We start from the raw sequence: 16,557 nt of genomic DNA on the forward strand, positions 1-16,557 counted from the left end.
ACCAGAACATCCAAAAACTTTACTCACCTTCTACATTCATGGCTTCCCGCAGAAGTTGCAACTTCTTCTGTCTCTCTCTTATCCTGTCAAAGGCACTGGATATTGCTGCAGAAGTTGATGTCTCAGGCCCATGACGTGTTTGGTCTAGTTTTTGAGGTCCAAAGACATCCATTGCTATGCTCCCATCAGAATACCTTGCTTCCTTGTTTCTGGTAGGAGCAGAAGTCCGTACCATAAATGTCTCACACTGATGACTGTGCCTGTGGGAGTCTCCAGCATGGTCTCTCTCAGCTGCCTTGTCACTTGTGCAAAGCAAGTCTGTGGAGGAAGCCCAGATTTTCCGCTTGGGAGTAGCATCTGTATGAAGGTGACCTTTTTTTTCAAAATCACTGGTTTTACATCGATGAGGACAGAAAGTATCTTCCTGTCCCGCCTTGTAATCTGTGGAAATACCTTGGAAAAACTCCTCCTCGCGTTGCGTTCCTCTAATGGACAGAAATCCCATAGATTTGCTAAGCCCTTTGTTAAGTGTGATCTGTTGGGAGAAATGAGGCTTGTGTCCATCGGATGCATCGACCATCAGGTTTTTTCCTAGAACAAGAAGAAATTATCACATATGTAATTTTGCAAGACATATACAGCTGTGCAACAGAGGTTACTAACTTTTTCAAGTGAATGTTGAGCACACATTTCAGCACTGACTTTGCCACTCAAAATATTGGGATGGTTGCTTGAAGGGAAGCCTCAGTCAAAAAAGACTAACCCTAAATATTTATATCTGACAGGCAGTTTATTTCTGAAGTGCTCAGGAAACAATTTATGGTCTAGTGTAATTCAGCATTAACATGAGAAAGCTCACATACATGTTGGAAGTTGTTTGCTCATTAGTTTAATTTTACTCAGTCTGGACTATCACCAAAAGTACTGCTTAATGATTAATTTCAAATTAATCCATTCACCCATTCCTTTCACCTCTCATACCAGAAGCACAACCCACATTTTTTATTGTCTTATGACAAGTCCATGTTTGCTCTCCAGACTCAGATGCCCCACAGTAGGGTGAAGGATGACTGCACAGCAAGGAATTTTTAAAATCCTGAGTCTTGGTGCAACAACTATTTCTGAGGATGACAGAATGACTCTGAGACAAAGGCTGACAAAGCTTCCAAGGTCAAGGTGATTCCATGAGCCTGTTTATTTCATGTCTGCATCTGCCCAAACTGAGGATCTATACCTACATCTATATCTACATCTCTCTCTCCCTCTCCCTGCCTCCTGAGGTGAAATCACTTTCGGGATAAAAGAAACAGGTGGAGGTAGTAAAATACTAAGGAAATACGTGCTCTGAACAAGATTGTATCGCTGTCACTGGAAGAAAATTGATGCTAATGCAAGTCTTGGGATAAAACTTTCTCAAAGCATTAGCCCCATTGTGCCTTTAAGACCCTCGAGAAACACAAGCCTTAAAAATAGCCACGCACCATAAAGCTCCTGTTTCCTATTCGATGCAGTGTGCTAACAGCAATTCTGTAAACACAAACTTCACATTCATACACATATGTATCAGGGGCAGGTATTTTTAAGCAAGATTTTCGACTCAGGCAATAAAGATGGGGATAAAAGCAGCAGTAGCTAGACTAGCCCAAGGGCCAGTGCGTCCCATTAGGGCAGAGGCTGGGAAGACCTGAGCTCCATGCCCCAGCTTGCAAGGGATGCCTTCTGTTCCCCAATCAGCCATCCCCTTGGATCCTCCTTGTGAGGAAGGAGCGAATGCCATGAGCAGCCCCTCACCGGAGCGACTGGGAGAGGCCTCATTGCTGCAGCTTTGCCGCTCGCTCAGTTCGCTGGACGAGGAGCTGTCCCAGCAGTAAAGCAGGCACGAAGCAGACGCCCCACGGAACAAAGATATAAACTAAGAGCAGGCAGAACCCTGCTCTTCCACTCTGCTGAGTGGAAAGGTCTTCCTCGAAACCATCTTCACATCGACCTGTGCTGCCAATGGGAGCTTTTGGCAACGGAGTAGTGCGCACATCCATACTTAACACCTGTTCAGGCCAGCTGGTCCCCATTGCTCTTTATTTCCCTAAGTACTTCCATAGACTTCAAAAGACACAAAAATAACTGTTCGGGATTTTTTCTTGGATGCCACTGAAACACTACCATGGAAGTATTTACACTAAGAGCTCGTAAACAACTGCAGTCCTTTCATACTGTGGCCTTCCCAAAATAAAGAAAGGCTTGCATTGTAATGGAAACTCAGTATCTATCCAAAGTTTCTTGGCTCCACTAAAGGCTTTAAACATCTCCTTTAAGGCCACACTGAGCTACTCCAGGTTTCAGTTACAGAATCACAGAACGGTTAAGGTCAGAAGGGACCTCTAGAGATCATCTAGTCCAACCCCCCTGCTCCAGCAGGGACACCTAGAGCACACGACACAGAGTGGCATCCAGGCAGGTTTTGAAGATCTCCAGAGGAGACTCCACAACCTCTCTGGGCAGCCTGTTGCCCAACAATAAAGTGGAACAGAGAAGTGCTTCCCTAAATCCCAGCAACAGTGGTAATATAAGTCAGTAGCAATTAATGTTACTACCTAAAGTATGTAAGTGCCACCAAGAAGCAAGCATTCCCCTTCCCCAATTCCTTTCCTGCTGAAGTCATCTCTCTTTTGTGCTCACCAGAATAGTATCTTGCTTCCTGATTTCAGGTGGTGCCCTTGGGTGTTTATCCTCTACCTGATGTTAGATTTCTGCAATTATTTATAATTACTGTAAATAATTCAAATGCAATTATAGTAATTGTATGATTCCTAAGTACAATATATAAAGAGAATACATACAATAAGAGAAGCAATTAATCACCGAGGGTTCACAACAAAATCCCTTCTGGTGCTTAGATGAAACTCCACACACTTTCAACGGGCAGAAGTTAAATTCCCTAAATGGTCACCAACCAACCTACTTCCTTTTACCCTTAGGGTCTTCAGCTGTGATATAACTATGTGCTCTTTGACAGCAGCAGTATTCACAAATCATCTCCTCATCAAACTGCCATTAATCTTGTTCATTTTCTCCAGACTGAAACTGTTGCAATCTGATCCTAAGCACATGCAGTGTGTCTGCATTTACCCGTGTGCCAATCTGATCATACAGGCAGTTGAGCCAGTACCTCTCAAGTGCAAACATTGCCATTGCACCTACAGACTACATCTATTTTTACTGAGTAAATGTGGCTCGAACTCCTGGAAACCCTTCCTCATCCTCCTCTTGTTTTGTTCACCCAATACAGAACCTCTTTTTCAGCTCCTGGGCAACCTTAGTAATGCTTACAGATGCATAGAAGGGAGAGGAGGTACTAGCAAGAAAGCATACACCAGCAGTGCCAGACTGGAAGGTCGGAGAAGAGGAAGTGTTTATACTTCATTTCAAAAACATCTCCCACACCATGGACATGCAGAATACAGAAAGGACAGAAAAATCATTTTCCCCAAAGTGCCTGGTTTCCCAAACACAAGTGGGTGGCTGATGCAGAAGTTGGATTTGCAAATCCTTCAGGGCAGGCTAAGAGCCAAAGGAAAGATAATGGAGCCAGATGTGGCCCGTGGGCTGATTGCTGGAAATGGCACCTCCTTCTTTGTCTCAGTCTTTAGTTGCTGTTAAGAAATCCCAAGTTCAGACTGAATTGCATGGAAAACAAGGCATTTCTTGTGGGACAAGTAGTGAGCTAGACACAAGGGCTGTTCCAAGTGCTGTGCATTGCAATGGCAGGGCTGGAAATCCTTTGGAACGGTACGTGTTCTGCTCGGCACTGGCACAGCTGCCCTATGAAAACAAGGAACCCAGCATCTTGTTCAGAACAGTGGTAGTAGATGCAGCCAAGCAGCAGTTCATAAATCTGGCATTTCACCTCTTCTTTTTTCCAAGATTTCTCTACCAAAAGCAAGTGCACGAGGGCTCTTTCTCACTCAGATTATTGGGCTGATTTATTTTCAGTCCATATCTCTGGAAATAAGCAAAAGGACCACCCTGTTATTCTGTTCTTGGATTTCTGCATGCCCCAGGAGAAGCTCAGGCATTTCGGCACAGAAGCAGCATTTTACTTCTCTGCTTTGTTCTTTCTTTTTAATTCCACTGACTTTGTGCCCCTTCTTTTATCCCAAAGATTCTGAGTTTCCCTTAAGCAGGCTCGGTAAAGAAGCAGTAATGATAACCTGGGTTGACAAGATCTCTCCCAATACAGTCCACTGTGTCTGAATACAAACAGAGAAATGCCTGTTGGCTGAACTACGAGAAAGAAGTTTTTGGTTTTTTTTTTTAATCTGGCATCCAATTTGTTTTGCTGATCTCAGGAAGTTATTCTCCACCTACTCAGTTCTGTGTTTTTTTAAATATGGAGGATGATAGGAACAAAAAGATGATATTGCCAGATGAGAGCTTTCCAAATCAATAGAATCAGGTGCTCTGCTGATTTTTTTCTTGTTGTCGCTCAGGGAAAGCTACGTGCTTGGATTTAGCAGGAAAATGAGCGAGTTTTCACTCATTTCACTCACAAAGCAGTTTCAGCTCTTACACTAAAAGCCATTTCATAACAGTTCAACAATAAAAACAATAACAATGAAAATCTTAGCATTTTCAAAGGCTGCAAAAACTTCAAGTAGCAAGTGACTAGTGTCCAACTGGGAGCACATCTCTCTTCAGCTAGACCATCCCTATATTCATGCATATAGCATGATATATCAAGCAAGCACAATTTAGATACTACTAATATTTTAATACTCATACTCCTAATAGAAGCCCTACTATAAGTTGTTTATTTTGCTGTATGAAAGATATTCTGTTCATTCAAAACCCTCTTTAAACATGATTTTAACCCTGACTACACCAAATTTCACAAAACAATGTACATCTCGGTGAGGCTTCCCAAAATTGCCCCCAAGCTAAACTTGGCCCAAAACCTCCTCTCAGAGGAAGGGAAATCAAGCAACTAGGAGAAAGACGTTAGGTGTAACGTCTAACTCATTATAAAGTGAGTTCACTCAGTGCTGTAACATTGCCTGGTAACTTACTACCTCTGCAAATGTATGCAATTCTGCAGTTGCAAAACTGGGAACATAATTAAAGTATAAATAGCTGAAGAATATTAGGATGTCAAAGAGAGGGGAAGATGATTCAGTGCTTGACCTAGCTTTTGGTTTCCTTTCTCTTCTTTTGCTATTGCTAACTCTCTAAAGCCCTCATCTGGCCTTCTACTTGTGGCTCCTCAGTTTATGAGATTATCATCAGTCTAATTAGCACTACATTCCACAGCTCACTTTTCCAGAAAGCTAAAAGCTGTGCCCCCAGGATAGCTGCTCTGTGTTGCTATTGACAGGATTAGCAGCAGCCAACCTGCACACTGCTACAGAGGAAGGAATAATAAAGCATTAAATTGCCTAGAATCAAGCGTGAGCTACCAGTCATTAATTATCAGACACCCCTTTCATTGACTAACTTTCCAAAAGTTAACTCAGCAGATATAGTAAATGGAATTGGAAACAGCCAGATCTGGGTTAGGTAGTGGGTGGGGATTTTGTTTTCTTCTGTTCTGTCTTTTCTTACAGTTACTCTATATTCCTTAAAGATTGAATGCAGCAGGGATCAAGAAAAGCATCTAAGAGGGACAAGGAGATGGAGTTAAGATGGTGCTGGGAAGAGGTACCAGAGAATGGGCCCAACTCCAGGAACAGGGGGGCACAAAGGCTCGGGAGAGCACAGAGGGCTGCAAACACTCTGCAGAAGACAGGCTACAAGTCCCTTGGGCAAGGCATAGAGGACACGGGAGAAAATACAGGAGAAAAAAGACTGGACAAATATAGAAAATAAAGAAAAGACTCACTGCATGTTCTTCTCTGAAGGCAAACTCAAAATACCACAAAACAGTAACAGGATTTTCTACTTCTATCTCTAGAGATGGGGAGAAGATGGAAGGGTAACATCAAACCATCCTAAAATTGGACAGGAGCTGAAAGAAATTTTTGCTGGCTCACAGTTCATCTTCACAAAATTGGAAAAAGTATTCCAGACCATCTCTTCCTTCGGGAGCAGTGCTAGAGAGATGCAGACAAATTATGCTTGCACTGGATCATCATGCACAAACATTCCCTGTGCTGCTATCTGTGACACTCAAAGCATGCAAGCACTTGCACAGAATACCAGAGGAGCAGGAGGCAGAGGATGAAGAATACTCAGACATCCTCAGTCTTGGAGCTATCACGTACACGTCATTTCACAAATATTTGACAGGAGATATTTAATTAGGACTCATGAAACAATGTGATGTTTCCTAAAAAGGGAAACGCATCACTAAGTGGGTACTGATATACTGGGAGACCATTTCAGACCACATATTGAAGTTGCTGGTTAACAGCAGCTGAGTCAAGCAGGCTCCTCAATCTCAGAAGAGCCCTCGGCCCCGGTGACCCCACGCTGCACATGCGCAGGAGGGGACCTGCTCCACTTGGCACCGAGGAAGCCCCGGGCAAAAGCAGTAGGCAAGTGAGCAGGCAGCCAACTGCAGCTGCACAGGGCTTCAGAGCTCCAGACACTGCAGCCTCAATGAACTTGGAGTTAATTAAAACGAAAAGCAATGCCTTTCAACCATCTCAGAGCTTTAATCAGACATACTGAATGATTCAGAGAAAGAGTAAGAGGAAAGATTATTTCTAAAATATCCTTTTCAGAATCAAGTCAGAGGATGCAGAAGGAAAATGACAATAAGATCATCTGGTTTTTACCCTGTGAATAAAAAGCAGTGGCCCCAGGGAATTTTTCAGGCATTAAACAAATAATATTCACCCTAGTACTAAGCCAGAAATCCATGGAGCTACTGGCCAGAGCAAATGCACCAATCTGCAAAATTTTGTACAAGCCAAACAAAGGGCTGTTGTTAAGACAGTTAGGACTTAGGGGATGTATATTACCTCTGGGAAAAAAAAATCTGCTCAAAAGATGAGGCAGAAAATTACAAGTGAAAAAATAAAACAAGAAAACCTCAAAGTATACAAATACCTAAGAAAGAGGAGAAGCTAAGGATTTTCATAAGAAAATGAAAAGAAGAACATAAAAGATCTTTCAGCTGTACTATTGAAAAGAACAAAGAAAAGAAAATCCAATAATGTTAATATAAAGAGAACAGAGTTTAGAGATAGTCTTACCATGGCTCCAAAGCTAAAATTCTTAAAACAGAGAATTTATGATGATCATGGGATCAAAAGCAGAAGAGCTAATGGGGATACTAGCATGGAAATAATCAAGACAGAGGGAGAAGCAGATTTTCACATGCTCCAATCAAGCTTTACAATGCTGTAGAGCATATTGTTAATTAAACTGAAGATACTGAGGTTCCATTTGAAAAGCAAGAGAAATGCAAGCTGAGGAATGTCAAAGAGGTTAGCACTGGCACAAGAACAAAGGTGAGTAAAGAAACTGCGAATATGACTAAACGGGAAATTAATAGGAACAAGGTTGAAAAGGAAATTAGGAGTGCTTTAACTATCAAGAACAATAAGCCACTGGAATAACTTTTATAGAACTGGGGGAAGGAAAAGGAATTACTTTAAAGGCAGAGTTTAAGGAGTTCATAGAAGAAAAGCATGAGTTTGTTTACAAAGTAAGAGGACAGCATTCAGTGCCCATCCCTGTATACCTAGAGATTTTCCTATTGCTACAGAAACATTCTAGAAAAAGAAAAAAAAACAAAAACACACACACACACACACACCAAGAAAACAATAACAACCCTTGAGGACATCATCAGAACAGAGCATTTCTTCAGGAAGATGAGAAGACAGCCTGTATCAGAAACTGTTCCTAAGCCTACTCTGCCAAGTTGAGAGAAGAGGCAATCAGTGACGTGCCAGCATAAACCAGTATTTTAAATGAAGAAGGATCCTAAACTGGGACCAATCCTCAAGGAGTCAATACAGGAAGCGCAGCAATGTAGCGCTGCAAATACAGAAGTTGGTGTCATATCCAACTTCTGTATTTGCTATTGCCTTTGACAACTCTATTGCAATTCTCTGCACAGCTGCTTGTTTTTAGAAGACACAAACCTAAAAGGCAGCAGCTCAAGCTCAGCAGAATGTGAGGCTAGAAGAGTAAGACAACAACTTGATGCGCAAAGACTGGAGCTTAGGGCTGCCCAGAAAGCCGGGGAAGAGGCTGTGGCAAACAGAGCTGTGAGGAAAGGAAGCTCAAGGAAACATTTACCTGTGGGGAGACCTTTTCCCCTCAGCCTGTCCCGAATAGCCTGGCTCCTGTCTGGCTGCAGTTTTCTATCTCCGTTGCAAGAAAGTTGATCCACCTGCAAAACAGGCAGGAACACCAAGTAAAACATTAAAAGAGCTCACACTAGTGTGGAAAACACAGGTTAGTACCAAAAATTTCAGTACAAAAGTCACACTTTCAGTACAAAAGTCACACTGGAAATTCTTTTTTTCTTTTTTTTTTTTTTTTAATAAAAATGGGGGTGAGGGTGAAGAGAATTATCTATGAGAATTTCTACTAGAATTATTCACACTTACATTACCAATACAACATTTTTCAGTACACATTTGCTCTAACCTTTTCAAATAAATGTATATGCATATAACAAACACAGCTGCCAACAAACTAGAAAACAACACTGGAAAACTTCCAACAGAACATGATTGGTCTGACAAGTTTTCCACATACCATAGAAAGCTATATTGTATGTGATAGTTTCAGACAGATAACTCACACAACTCATTATGCCTGTAATAGTTTATGCATTTTTAGGAAGTCTTTTCTTTAGTCTCTCAGGAACAGCCTTTTTTTTTTTTTTGTATTAGGTATTACTACAATCATTAGTAAATTTTTGTTATTTTTTTTTAAATCAGTCCAAGTGATAAGCATAACTTTGGCACCGGAGAACCACCACTAGTTCTGCCCTCTCATGATTGAGGTGGTATAGAAGACATCAGTCCCTGGATTCGGTGTTCATCTAGACTTCAGGGTACACAGCTGGGCTGCTACTACGGTGTCTAACTTCATCTGTCTCACTAACCTCAGACTGCTTTTGAAAGCCTGCTAACAAGGACAAGGTGAGAAAAAGCAGCAAGTTTGCTAAGCAGGCAAGACCAGCAATAATATGGAGTCTACCGACTACCACACTGGCCTAAAGGCCTAAATCAGGATCTGTATTATTATTATTAATTTTAAAACATTTATAGGCCTCTATTTTACAGAATCAGAGGGTAGTTCCTTTTCTGCATTTGCGAAAAGTCAAAGTATTGCAGTTAGAACTTCATTGCCTGTCAGTGTGAGCTTCTGATTTGTATTAGACCAATACAGAAACCTTTATATTTGTATAGGAACTTTCAAAAAATATTTAGGAAGAATCTCTTTGACAATTAAGCAGTCCTGAGTTCATCTTCCTTTTTTTTTTTTTTTTTTTTTTTTTTTCCCCCTCCCCTCCTTCTTACTTTTTCTTCCACTGAAGACAACCACTGCTGAAAATGACCTTCCTCAGCAAGAGCAAATGTAAAAGACCCCAGGAAGAACCATGAAGTGTCCAAATTCTCAGCAGTGCAAAAGAAGTAATTCCTCCTCTTCCAATTTCAGAATTTTTCCTTTTAATACTCCCCCTTTATCAAATAGCAATCAACAAAAACAAGAGGAAGAATGACTGAAAAGTGACCCAGAATAAGCACCTTTGCTCTGTTCCTGCTCATCAGCCTTACTGCTCAACTGCTTTTAAACACTTACCCCAGAGAGGCTTCCCAGAACAAGTCTGACCAACTGTTTCACGTATGAGAAAGAAGGAGCACAGTTACTGTTCCTTATGTGGGCACTGCAAGCATCCAAGACGGTCCGCACGGATACGCGGGCATAAATGACGTCTTCGCACATGCCGAGGAGGATGCTGTTGAGATGATCTCCAAGTTTGATAGGCTAATTGGAAACAAAAAATGGAAGGAGGGGGAGAATCAGTGCTAACAGTGATGAGAAGTACACAGAAATAAATAAAAAAAAAATCCTCAGCACTGCATATTAAGAAGAGCGTCTCCAGCAGGTCGAGGGAGGTGATCCTGCCCCTCTACTCAGCCCTGGTGAGGCCACATCTGGAGTATTGTGTGCAGTTCTGGGCTCCACAGTACAAGAGGGATGTGGAGCTGCTGGAGAGAGTCCAGCGCAGGGCTACAAGGATGATCAGGGGCCTGGAACATCTGCCCTATGAGGAGAGGCTGAGGGAGCTGGGCCTGTTCAGCCTGGAGAAGAGAAGGCTGAGAGGGGATCTGATCAGTGTCTATAAGTACCTCAAGGGAGGGAGTGCAGAGGACGGGGATGGTCTCTTTTCAGTGGTGGCCACTGATAGGACTAGAGGAAATGGCCGGAAACTGAAACACCAAAAATTCCATAGGAACTTAAGGAAAAATTTCTTAACAGTGAGGGTGACAGAGCGCTGGAACAGGCTGCCCAGAGAGGTTGTGGAGTCTCCTTCTCTGGAGATCTTCAAACCCGCTTGGACGCAGTCCTGTGCCACGTGCTCTAGGTGTCCCTGCGTATGCAGGGGGGTTGGACTAGGTGACCTCTATAGGTCCCTTCCAACCCTAAGCATTCTATGATTCTATGATTCTATGATTTCTTAGACTTACAGTCTACATCACTTGAGTGCTTACATGAAAGCCATCTTCTCAGTGCTGGAAAAACCATTACACCTTCATATTTATTACAATCCCTGTGACAAACTTCTACCTGCAAGGCTTTTTTTTCTTTTTTTTCCCCCTCTCTTTTTTTCCTCTATTTCCTCTCTTTTTATTTCCTGTGTTATCAAAAATCAACACAGAAGTAAGGATTAAAGTGGCAAAAAGATTTGTTAAGGAAACAAAGCCTTGTATTACATAGGACATCCTCTGTGCATTTGAAATGATCTAGGTTTAAGTAGCACCACTGATGAGATGAATATTTAAAAAATAAATTTACTGGAAAGCTTCCTTTTAGCATGTTTAGTGAGTGCCAGTCTCCTTCACATGCACAAAAATGTAGCCACAAGAGGAATGGTCCTCTCTTTCAAGCTGACAAGATGAACAACTGCGTGCTGGAAGATTTTAGTGGAATCAAATCTTTCTGAATTAGATCATCTGTTATAAGTGATACATGATCAAAACCTCTGCAGCATTTTCATCATGCCCTTCAGACCAAACCAAAAAGCCCGAACAATCAGCACACCACAAGAAAAAGCCCCAAGCACAGGAAAGACTCGGTGCTCTTCAGGCCCCAGAATGATATTTCGCCTTAGTGAGACCAATGTGGCACAGGCCACACAGGCTAGTCTGAAGCTCTAACACTAAACAAATCAAAACTTACTTGGCTTTGAGGAACTTCATGGTCAGCTCCCCAAAAAAGTGTCATACCAAGAGAATAAATATGGATCTGTAATAAAGCACAGGATGTTTGTCAGCTCACTGAACTAACTCCATGTCATTTTGCCTATATATATTCTCAGCGTTCAATCCAAACGGGTCTTCTCTTTCAGATTTTTCTCCTTTGTCACAACAGAGCAGCAAATCCCGAGACAAAAAGTAGTGCATCTAAGCACTCTCTAATTTCTCTGCCTCTAATTAATCTGCTCAATTTTAAGTCTTCATCTCCAGTTAAAGCCAGGCACACATGTAATGCAGCTGATCCATCTTGCATTGAGCCCAGATTGCAAAGCTCCTTAAAACTTCAGTCCAAAGGCAAGGCAGAGCGTAGTAGCACTCAAACACTGAGCTGCACTGGCAAGAGATTTCCTTAGACGGGGGTCAAAGGGAAATAAGGCAATGAACATTAAAAAGACAGATGTATAGTATGAAGCAGTCACCATAATATATCATCAGCATTTTAAGATACACATACATTAAACATTACGTGTATAATTAACAATTAATGTCAACATGAAAGATATGCTCTGTCCAGGCCTAGGTCCTTTGTATCCAGCTTTTAAAGCTGTGCATAAAGTGGGTGTACAAAGGTAGTGATGAACTCAACAAAACCTGTGAAATGAAGACAAATTCTTCTCCCTATAGAATGTATACATAATTGCTAGAAGATGAAAACGAGATAAAATTCATCACTCTAGTGAAAATTTCACCGAAGACAAGAAGATATATTCTAGAAGAGGAAAAAAAAAAAAAAAAAAAGATAAAGCATAAACACTTGTTTTTTTAGACCAGATTGCATGGATGACATTGTAAGACATGACACCACCCACACTAGCCTGTTCACCCCATCAGCTTTGTTTGGGCATTAAATCAAGCTCCAGTTGTATGAGATGATGTCACATGCAAAAACTAGGCAAAAACCATCTATACAGAAGTTGTGTAGATAACAGCCAGGAATTTAGCTGTCTCAAACTATGTCACTAATCAGTGCTTTGGTACAGTACAATGCAACACACACACACACCTCTCACATTTCTACTCTTTTCTCTCTCCAGATGAGGTTGAGCATCATCTCCGATTCAAGCAGCAGCAATTGCCACCTCTCACGACTTGGACCATTTGTTAAAAAAAATTTTAGTCCACTTGTCAGTTCCCCAATACAGAAATCAACATCAAATTCATTTCTGGAGCTCCAAATATTTGCTTACTGTATTGCCAATAAGCTTTTAATTACATTAGACTTGTTCTGTATTGCAGTTGCCTAAAAGTCATGGAATCAAATGGCCATTCACTGACTATTATTTTGTCTCATGTTTTTCACTGAATACACTATTTCTTTGGGTTAAGGGGGAAAAAAAGAGTCATAATTCAGAGAAAAATACAACCCTGTCATTGCCTGGTGAGAGGCTGTAACAAGTAGGAATCTGTTCTGCTTTCAACAGCTTCCAGACATGGTCTGATTCCAGAACCAGAGACAAAAAGAAAAACGTCCAAGATTGTCAATGAATGACTTTTATAAACTACAGTGAGATCTAACAAACAAACAAACAAAGTTTAAATGAGGTAAGGCTTAATGTAATCAGCATGTGCAAAGTAAGACCTAAAAACATGAAGCTCAAATAACCAGTGTACTGTCCTACATCCTACTTAATATAAATGCCAAGGGAAGCAACCAGAAAAAAAGGATATCAATTTATCACAACATTCTTTTTTTCTGCTGCATGCAACCAACCCGCAAAAATCAAGCACTGCTCAACCAAAAAATAGGTTACTAATTTCAAGCTCTAAATCTAAATCTTCAACCTACTGCTAAATACCACAAGTGAAAGGGCTTGATATAGTTGCTATCTGGCTGTATTGCTTTGAATGAACACAATGATGATGAACACAATGACGCAGACAAGTGTAATCACCCAGAACGACAACATGCGATCTGGTCACAAATTTACCATTTTCAAACTTTTTTTTTTTTTTTGGGCACATTTTATATCTTAATTTTAGAGCTGACACTACAGGCAATGTTAACATTTTTAACAGAGTTGTCTGTCCTGACGAAAGGATTGAAATAGCAATTCCAATACGATGACCTCCAAGTCTGGCAACTGCATCCCACTTTAAAGGTCCTGAATCTTTCAGTGATGTCATTGTTATTTTTCATCAGTTCTACTCAAACTTTCATCTGACATCTCCCTGGTTGCTTAGTCCTGTCACAGATTAGATTAGATACATGCTTTAATTTATGATGAATTCCTGTTAGGCTGTAGGGTAAAAGGAGATCTAAAGGTCTGTGAACTCAAGCAACAGTTCTTTTCATTAGCTAATTATTTGATATGGTTCCAAAAAATCCTTTATGCATGAGGTTCAGAGCAAAAAAAAAAAAAAAAAAAAAAAAAAAAGAAACACCAACCTCCTGCATGCACAAAATATTTGACCCACTGAAATGTGTTTTGACAGTCCTCATCCACGTAAGAGCAATCCATGCCCATAGCAGTTTCCTCTGGAGAGGGAGCATGTTGCTCTTCTTCCTGTAGCAGAGCTGCATTTGTTCTCACCTTATAACAAGGCTGGCTTCCTTCTCTAACCAGTATTGATCCAGAGAAGACAAGAAGCTGGAGGTACAGCTCAGTTTCCTTCTTATTCCCACATCTAGATACCTTTGACTAGGCCAAGGGGATAGTTTTCTAGGGAAAGTATTACCATTGGCAACCAAGCATAGGAAAACATTAGAGAAGTTAGTAACTTTGACTGTGCATATCAGTGACCTGGAGCAGATCACATACACAACCTGACCTATGTGAACATCCACCCTTAGGGAAGAAGAGGAGGAAACTGTAAGGGAAGGATGTTGCATGCAACTGACAATTCCATACATTAAGTAAAACAAATGAATGTTTTCTTTATGGCCAAGAGGAAATACACCTTTTAAGTCCTGCCTTGCTTAAATAACTGCTCTGTTTAACTCTCTAATTTGTCTCTCTGATGAACTCTCAAATGGTTGATGTTATTGGAGTCTTTGAAAAAAGCAAGGAAGGTTTGCTTGTTACTGGAAGTCACTCGGTGCAGACATTGCCCAAACAGCTGCTACTAGAAAAACATACCAGGGGCAAAAACGTAGGCAGCTCCTCATAGGCACCTGCAACTACAGTCACTCCTCCACTTTTCTGAACACAAGCTCAGTAAGAGCATCCATCCCCTTAACTGTTGAATATTATTTAGACAATTAACTGTTGAAGGCAAATCAACAATTAATGACACAAAACAAAAACTTGGGGGAGATAAAATAATGGTTTAAAGCTACTTTGTAAAATACTTGACAGCCAAATAGCAATAGTCTTCAGCAACAACAAGAGACACGGTACCTTTTCAACATCCGAGAGAGACGAGAGCGACTGGTTCTGCAGAACCTCCGGTGCTGTGAAGGCTCGCAGGTCTTGCTGGGAAACATTTTCGTCGGTAAAGGAGATGCTGCCAGAAGGGAGTAGCAGCAGAGACCACGGAGAAATAATGAACCCCAGAGTGGTAGGATCTGCTGTGTTTGAAAGGAAAAAGTGACACAACAGTAAAAAGAAAGAAGCGGATGTTACCAAAACACAGAACTCCAGAGAAATGTCTTCAAGGGTTCAGTCAAAAAAGAATGGACTTGAATTCTGACATGTCTTATTTGCAACTTCCAAAACAAAAGAAACGCCAATTAGTTCACTAGAGTTGATCAGTAAAGATGAACGTAAGTATCTCTTGTTTTAACTTAGAAAACAAAAATAGTACTTACCTAGACTCTTCTAAACACAAGAATATTTCTTAAAATGATCTTTAAAGATAAAACAAATACAATAACTTTTTTGACTTATTTAGAAGTGAGAGATAGTGGCACAACTACAGCCAATATCACATCTACTTTTTTCTACAATCCAGAACAAACGTAAGCATTTTCAGCACATTCATGTCATCATGTCAAGGAATCTTCTTTTCATTGAGGCTGCCAATGCAAACTTTTGACACTATGATTTTCAGCTGACTTTTAACACAATCTCTCTACGTGTTTTAAGCGCATTCTAAGACTTCTCGCCATTAACTGGTAGAAGTTACTTACTCAAAGACATGATTAATATGAGTCTATGTATTACTCCTGGGATAGAGAAATACTTTCCTTTCCCACCTGTTCTGCTTCATAACCACAATAGCAATCCCAATTTTAATCACACAATAACACTTGCTTATTTTTGACATTTCTGTGCTTTTCCTCATACCTACAAGGTAATGACGAGCCTGCTAAAGTCTCTCCTAGTCTCTCCTATCCTCAGGTTATCTTATTTTTAAGACAGAATTGCCATCTAAAACGATCACTTTCCTTAGGATGCATACCATTAAGGCTAATCCCTACAGTAAGGCTGGAGTTAATTGCTATGGTCTGTAGCACTGCTGGACCAGCAATGGTCTAAAGACAAAATCTGTGGGGAGAGAAATTACTCCTGTATTAAAGATAGCTGGTAGAACTGGAAAAAAAACAAAGTTTGGGGGACGAAAAACCCTTTTCAAGCCTAAAGAAAAAGTGAATTCCAAAACAAACAAAAAAGTCTTAGGCAGCAGCAGAAGAGGGCAAAGTATAAATTTGCAGTCCGAGTCTGATCTTCCATTCAGTCTATTTTGCAAGGAGACAGTTGCTCTATCATTTTCCTACATTATATATCAAAAACACACGTGAAAAACACATTTGAAGGATAGGGCTTCCTTTCTCCTCTATACAATAACCAACATCACAGTGTAATAATCATTTCTTGTATCAGCTCTACCACTAAGCACATTTTCCACTCTCCTATCAGCTCAGAATGTTCCTCCAGTGCTGGCTCCCAGGCTGTTCAACTATCTGGTAATCTAGAATTTTCCCACCTCCTAGGAAATGTATTAAGTTACTGCAGGCCGATATCAGCTGTAAAAAAAGCTACCAAGCAAGTCCTTCAATTTCTTTGACTCACCTTCCTCCAAAGGTAGCTAAGGAATTGGTTTTAGACTTTGACAAACTGTGAACCCAAAGCAAAAATATTTTAAGAATTGTTACTCCAATTATCAAGAATTATACCCTCAGCTTCTAGTTTTTGAGTCTCAGAAAGTTTCCCCTCCTACCAATGTTTGCAACAAA

The 16,557-nt window shown here is 40.8% G+C and overlaps 1 protein-coding gene across 1 annotated transcript in view; it reads right to left on the reverse strand.

Moving 5' to 3' along the window:
- The window catches only part of PTPN13 (protein tyrosine phosphatase non-receptor type 13), a 92,120-nt gene that overhangs the window by 45,761 nt on the left and 29,802 nt on the right, over positions 1 to 16,557 (reverse strand). Inside the window, exons 3-7 of the mRNA XM_088531632.1 lie at positions 14,780 to 14,949; positions 11,365 to 11,430; positions 9,763 to 9,948; positions 8,245 to 8,338; positions 28 to 591 (exon numbers count right to left, since the gene is read on the reverse strand). Of these exons, the coding sequence (XP_088387758.1) occupies positions 28 to 591; positions 8,245 to 8,338; positions 9,763 to 9,948; positions 11,365 to 11,430; positions 14,780 to 14,949 (1,080 nt within the window). The remainder of the gene's footprint in view (positions 1 to 27; positions 592 to 8,244; positions 8,339 to 9,762; positions 9,949 to 11,364; positions 11,431 to 14,779; positions 14,950 to 16,557) is intronic.

This window comes from Tinamus guttatus, unplaced genomic scaffold, assembly GCF_059628265.1.
Source record: "Tinamus guttatus ecotype Peru unplaced genomic scaffold, ASM5962826v1 Tinamus_guttatus_pri_ptg000423l, whole genome shotgun sequence".
NCBI classification, from domain to species: Eukaryota; Metazoa; Chordata; class Aves; order Tinamiformes; family Tinamidae; genus Tinamus; species Tinamus guttatus.